Source organism: Ascaphus truei, chromosome 5, assembly GCF_040206685.1.
Source record: "Ascaphus truei isolate aAscTru1 chromosome 5, aAscTru1.hap1, whole genome shotgun sequence".
Classification (NCBI taxonomy): Eukaryota; Metazoa; Chordata; class Amphibia; order Anura; family Ascaphidae; genus Ascaphus; species Ascaphus truei.
In genome coordinates this window covers 127,643,746-127,649,745 of record NC_134487.1, presented here as the reverse complement: position 1 = coordinate 127,649,745, position 6,000 = coordinate 127,643,746, and the positions used below count along the sequence as shown (strand labels likewise).

General features: G+C 40.9%; 1 protein-coding gene across 2 annotated transcripts in view; it reads left to right on the top strand.

Moving 5' to 3' along the window:
* The first annotated feature begins 208 nt into the window (after positions 1-208).
* ANO4 (anoctamin 4) overlaps positions 209-6,000 on the top strand; it is a 192,579-nt gene continuing 186,787 nt past the window's right edge. The window contains exon 1 of one of the 2 annotated variants that reach the window (XM_075600676.1): positions 209-588. In XM_075600676.1, the coding sequence (XP_075456791.1) occupies positions 363-588 (226 nt within the window). In that variant the 5' untranslated portion in view covers positions 209-362. Of the gene's footprint in view, positions 628-6,000 lie in introns of both variants that reach the window. The other variant, XM_075600675.1, reaches the window with a different exon arrangement.

Below are 6,000 nucleotides of genomic sequence, written 5' to 3'. Positions count from 1 at the left end.
AAATAAAAACACGTTTTCATAAATTTTGTTAAAAGAATGATTGAAACAAGTCAGAATTGTTCTGTTTTTGTTCGCCAATAAAAGTACGATACACCCCACAGAGACAAGTGTCAGCTAAAGCCACATCCGCCACGTGAAGTAAACACCACGCCCTCAGGCACTGCCCACCCAGGACTGAGTGCGCCTGCAGGACAGCCTGATGAGAGCTGGTGCCAGCTTCCCCTGCTCCCTCAGCACAGGCGCGGGGCTCTGGGTCACAGAGGAGACCCTGCAGCACGGGGCAGTGTGTGAGCGCTCTACCTGCACACAGCACACACACACACACACAGCACACACACACACACCATGTGAGACTGGCAGGCATGTCCTGCACACTGAAGAGAAAGCTGAGTGCCCAGCGCAGCCCCCCCAGGCAGGAGTTTGCTGGAGGGGCGTTGGAGCTCAGGCGCTACAAGTCCACCGATAAGAAGGGCTCGGGTGATGCTGCAGGGGGTGTTAATCCGAGCTGTCCCCGCCCGCCTGTGTCTGTGCCAAGCAGCCCGGCTCGGATCTGTAACAGGGGCAGGGGGTCTCCGCTTACCGGATACGGTAAATGTAACTTCATTCCTCTCTGCTTTGCTCTGAGACGTGGGTACCACCCGATCTTATTTAACTGTATACAGCATGGTATATATGGCGAGGAGATTCTTGTTTGTTGGGGGTCATGTCTAATTTAGTCTGTTTTCAGCATGCGTTACAAATGATAGTTATTGGGGTATATTCATAATAATAATAATGCTATGTTTTTTTTTGTTTTTTTTTAATGATATGAATAAGTGTATCTCCTATTTCTATCAACAATAACAATGCGCACTATTTTTAAATTAAATAATGTATTGGACCAACAGTAAATAAGTAGAATTATAAAGTGTGCATCTGTGTACGTACACACACACACACACACACACACACACACACACACACACACACACACACACACACACACACACACACACACACACACACACACACACACACACACACACACACACACACACACACACACACACACACATTAAAACAATGTACAGTAGAAGTCCAGCACACTTGGGATATTTTTTTCTGTACTGTATGTGAATTTATTAGGTGATCAGACTACTCTGTTCCTATACTACGCTTTCCTTCCGTGCCACCTTGGTTTCTACTCTATGTATGTATGTATGTATGTATGTGTGTGAGTGTGTTTATATATATATATATATATATATATATATATATATATATATATATATTTTTTTTTTCAAACCAAATAATCATGAAACATGATATAAATCCGTTGCAATCTTTCCATTTCATTATTTGGAAAAGCCCATTTTCACGGCCAGACAGCGGGGTCCTGGAAATGAGTGTATGGCCTGTGGGGGTGTTTGTTGCTAATCTGTGTTTGAAGAGCCTCAAAAATTGGTGTTCCTCTGCTTGACACCCAGAAGGAATAATCCTACAAAACACTGGGACAAATCTTTTTTTTTTTTTTTTACCTCATTATAAAATGATGTGTGCAATATTCTCCACTAAAAGGCCAAAAGGGAGAGAGACATTTCCCCCCTCAAAATAAATCCACGTTTCTTTACAACGTCAAAGTTTAAAGTGTATTCATTAAAAATAAATAGATTTTTATTGGAACCATCACACTTCTGTAATGGGTTTGTAACCTTAATGGCTAGGTTATAAGTAGGCCTAAAGGCTTGCACTCGTTTTAACCATTATTACTTGTACCTTACTTTTGTTCTGACTTATTACTCTATTGGTTAACATGTGACGTTACCATCCTCTCTGGCTTTGAACCTGTCATTCCCAAAGTTCTCAGTAATGAAAGAATGAAGCTAATTGCAAGTCCCCCATGCACACAGCTTTGTCAGAGCCCCTGTACATTTGGCATGACCTCCTCTTCTTTTGGCTCCCCACTATCATGCGGTTGCTAAATTCACCCTTTTGGAGTCAGATGATATTCAGCATATAAACTGCAGAATGTTTCGTTTGATACCTTGCAATCACACAAACACGAACTGCTGCTTGATATGGTTCCAGTTACTCATTCTTGGAATAAATAATGCAGGAACGTTTTACTATTGTTACACGAGCGTCAATATAATGTTTTAGCTGGATTTAAAAGCTCATAAATCTTTCACCGGCATAAACAAAAAAGCCAACATTGTAGAAATCTAAACGAGCACTAAATCCTATTGTTTTATCTAGAATAAGCAGTATTTGAATACAGTATGTAAAAACTCAGATAGTAACCAACAGTATTTGAATACAGTATGTAAAAACACAGATAGTAACCAAACCTCGCATGAACACTATTTACAGATAATGTACTTTATGTTGGAGAACATGGCTATAGAAAATATTGATGGACTGCATTTATGTATTCCATTTCCACATACAGAAAATAAACAGGTAGAACATATTACATAGAAATTGTAGTTTTCTGTGTTTATTTTGTTTGTAAAATCAGTGGGAGAGAGGGGAGGGGTTTCCTGGTGTTTTATTTTATTACAAAATCAGTGTTTATCAGCGTTAACAATTAAAAAAAAAACTTACCACATAAGAATTTTGTGTTCTCGGTGCACAGTTTTGTAGTTTCCATGCTCATATTGTGTTGCCTTTGTCTCCTATCTGTGGCTGGGCTTCTACTAGAGGTGAAACTTAACGTAAATTATACTTAATTTTCTGTTTTTAACAGTTGTGACCGGAAGCGTGAGGTAATCCTAAACTTCCAGATAGTAATACGATTTGAAGGTCTGGTATTGACTAAATAATATTTGGATTTGTAAAAGTTGAATTGATTTGTTCTAGCTACTGGTGGGTAAATTACACTAGCTGTCTGGCAGATACAACTGTAACTTAAGCCAGGGGCGCTCAACTCCAGTCCTCAAGCACCCCCAACCAGTCAGGTTTTCAGGATATCCCAGCTTCAGCATAGGTGGCTTAATCAGTCCCTGCTTCAGCACAGGTGGCTCAATCTCAGTCTTTGACTGAGCCTCTGATTGAGCAGCCTGTGCTGAAGCAGTGTAAAAGTGTCAAAGTGTCAAAAGGAGTGCTAGTGGGCGTGGCTAACTGTATACAACAAAAAACAGACAAAGATGCCCAAAGCTACTTCCAATGGGACAAAAATACACATTCTCTTGGAAAAAGGGTCATTTAGTTTAACCCTTTGGCCAAAGTGTCTTAAGCCTGCTGCCACTTTCAAGGCATGACCGTAGCAGGTCCTAACACTCAGTGGGTTTAAATTCTTATTAACCTGTATAATTACAGGAAGAATGATCACATTGGATCTGTCGTAACCTGGCAAAATGAATCTGACCTACCAACTTGGAAAGTGGGGAGGGGCGAGCTTAAACCTTGGGGAGATGGGCCAATACCCTCCCAAAAGCAGCTGAGACCATCTGCACACAGTTAATAAACACACAGATACCCAACAAGCTCTGAGAAAAGAAACCCCTACCATTACCACATTATATATATATATATAAGTGTCAAAAGGAGTGCTAGTGGCGTGGCTAAATGTATACAACAAAAAACAGACAAAGATGCCCAAATCTACTTACAATGTGACAAAAATACACAGTGCAATACCTATATATTCTCTTGAAAAAAGGGTAATTTAGTTTAACCCTTTGGTCAAAGCGTCTTAAGCCTGCTGCCACCTCGTGAGAAGCCTCAACATTTTGGGAAAAACTATTGTCAATAGGAATTTCCCTTTACCTCCTTTGTATTGCGTTATCTTGGTTCTCTGTGAAGCCTTTGATATTGAACAATTCATTACATTTTTAATAAGATTTTTCTTGATGTCGGAATGTACCACTATTGTCTACTTTTTTCATAAAATCATGATCCATGGTTCAAAAAGCATCAGACAGTTAAATAGGACATTTGTGGAGGCTGATTTTATCTCTATTTTGGAGAAAAATATTAAATATGTCTAAATAAATTAACATATCTTAATTCCTGGTGTAATTGCAGGAGGAAACTGGGTCAGTGTTCCCTCATGTCCAGTTGCTGAAAACATTCTAGTGATGGGTGGGTTATACGCGTGGGTTTAGTGTTTATAGTACAGAGTTATCCAACACATTAAAGTCAACCAGTGGCATTCATATCTTGAAAGAAAAAAAATATGTGTCAATATACAAGAACATGCTATGATTATTATTATTATTATTATTAATATATTATTAATAATTTGAGATTGTCCACATGGTAACACAGAAAAGAAAAATAAGTCCCTGTTGAATGTACACAGTGCGATGATGTATGAACTAGTATAAATTTAAAACCATTTTATTGGAACATCCTCTTATGGGCGAGGTATATCGATGATATTCTTGTTCTCTGGCAAGGGCCACAACAACTATTTGAGGAGTTTGTTCGAGTATTAAACACCAATGATATAAATCTGCGCTTAACCTATGAGGTTAGTGGACAAAAAGTGACCTTTTTGGATTCAAGAATCGCCAGAAGGTCCACAGGCTTCCTACAGACCTCTATGCATTGCAAGAATACTGGAACTGGAAATCTGTAAAAAAAGCTTATAACAGAGCAAAATATACTGACCATAGCTCATTGCTCTCTGATAATAAGAAAGCTATATCGGAGGATAAAATAGTTTGCTTCATAGGGACTTTTAATAACTAATGGCCCGAGATCAACAATATTCTGAATCGTCACTGACACATCCTCCTCGAGGATGATGACTTACGGCAGTTCTTGAAGCCAAGACCTACTTTTGTAAGTAGGAGAATGCCCAATATCAAGGTTAAACTCGTACACAGCCATTTTACTCCAACTATTAAAGACACTTGGCTAACAAAGATTCTCACATCCGACTAAGACATTCTCCAATTGGGATGACAGCAAAAATTATACTATCAAACAATTTATTAACTGCCGATCCAGTGGAGTAATATATCAAGCAGTGTGTATATGCCGAAAAAATATGTAGGGAAAACAACTAGACAGCTACGCCGCAGGGTTTTGGAGCACCTAGGTGCAGTTAGAAATCACCTAGATACACCTCTGGTGAACTATATTCACCAGGTCCATTAAGGGGACACCTGAGGCCTATCATTCATGGGCATTGAACATGTACCCCAAGGCCCGAGAGGTGGAGATTTGAACAAAGGGATCCTACAAAAAGAATCCAGATGGATCTAGAATCTCGGAACACTAGCCCCCCAAGGACTAAAAGAGGGATTTGTTTTTTCACCTTTTGTGTGAATCAATTTACCCTCTCTCCCTCCATCTATTATTTACCCATGGTTATTCCAAAGTATTTAATAACTTTGCGTAAATATCTACTAAATTACTCTAGAGGTAATATAACCACTGAGGTATTATCTCAGGCACACACTGCAAACAATCAGATTATAATGTGATAAGAATCTCAGTAAAATGACTCTAGCAGCACTGTCTTAGGCTAAGGCCCCGCTGCAGGCGCCGGCACACCCGCCTTGCGTCCTGGTGGCACATACTCGGCACTTCACCTCGGTCTGTAGGGAGCCGCTTTTAGGCGTGGGGGGGGTGGGCAAAATGGGTCGGGTGGGCGGGGCTATGATGCACATTTTCTGATCCGCGTGTGTGTGTGTAGTGTGTGTGTGTGTAAACAGCGCAGCACCCAGTCAGAGCCCTCACACAGGCGGACACCACAAACTTTCACCCGAAAAAACAAACCAGCCAGTCACAAGCAGCTGATTTAACTCTCACTTCAACTACCATACTACCAGACTTGAGCCACAAAGCCCAGAGAGGGAGGAAGCGAGCAAACTCTGCACCCAAACTTCTGAGAACCTTGATGAAGGATCCACCCCCCTGCCGGCAATCTCTCTTCATTGGCTCCCTGCCACACTACGTGACACGTCGCCGCTCGGGATCACAATCCTATTGTAGCCCCTGCTGGCTGACGCGTCACAGTGTGTAGTGAGTCGGGAAGCGAGGTGCCACTGGGGACAGCCAGGGAGGAGG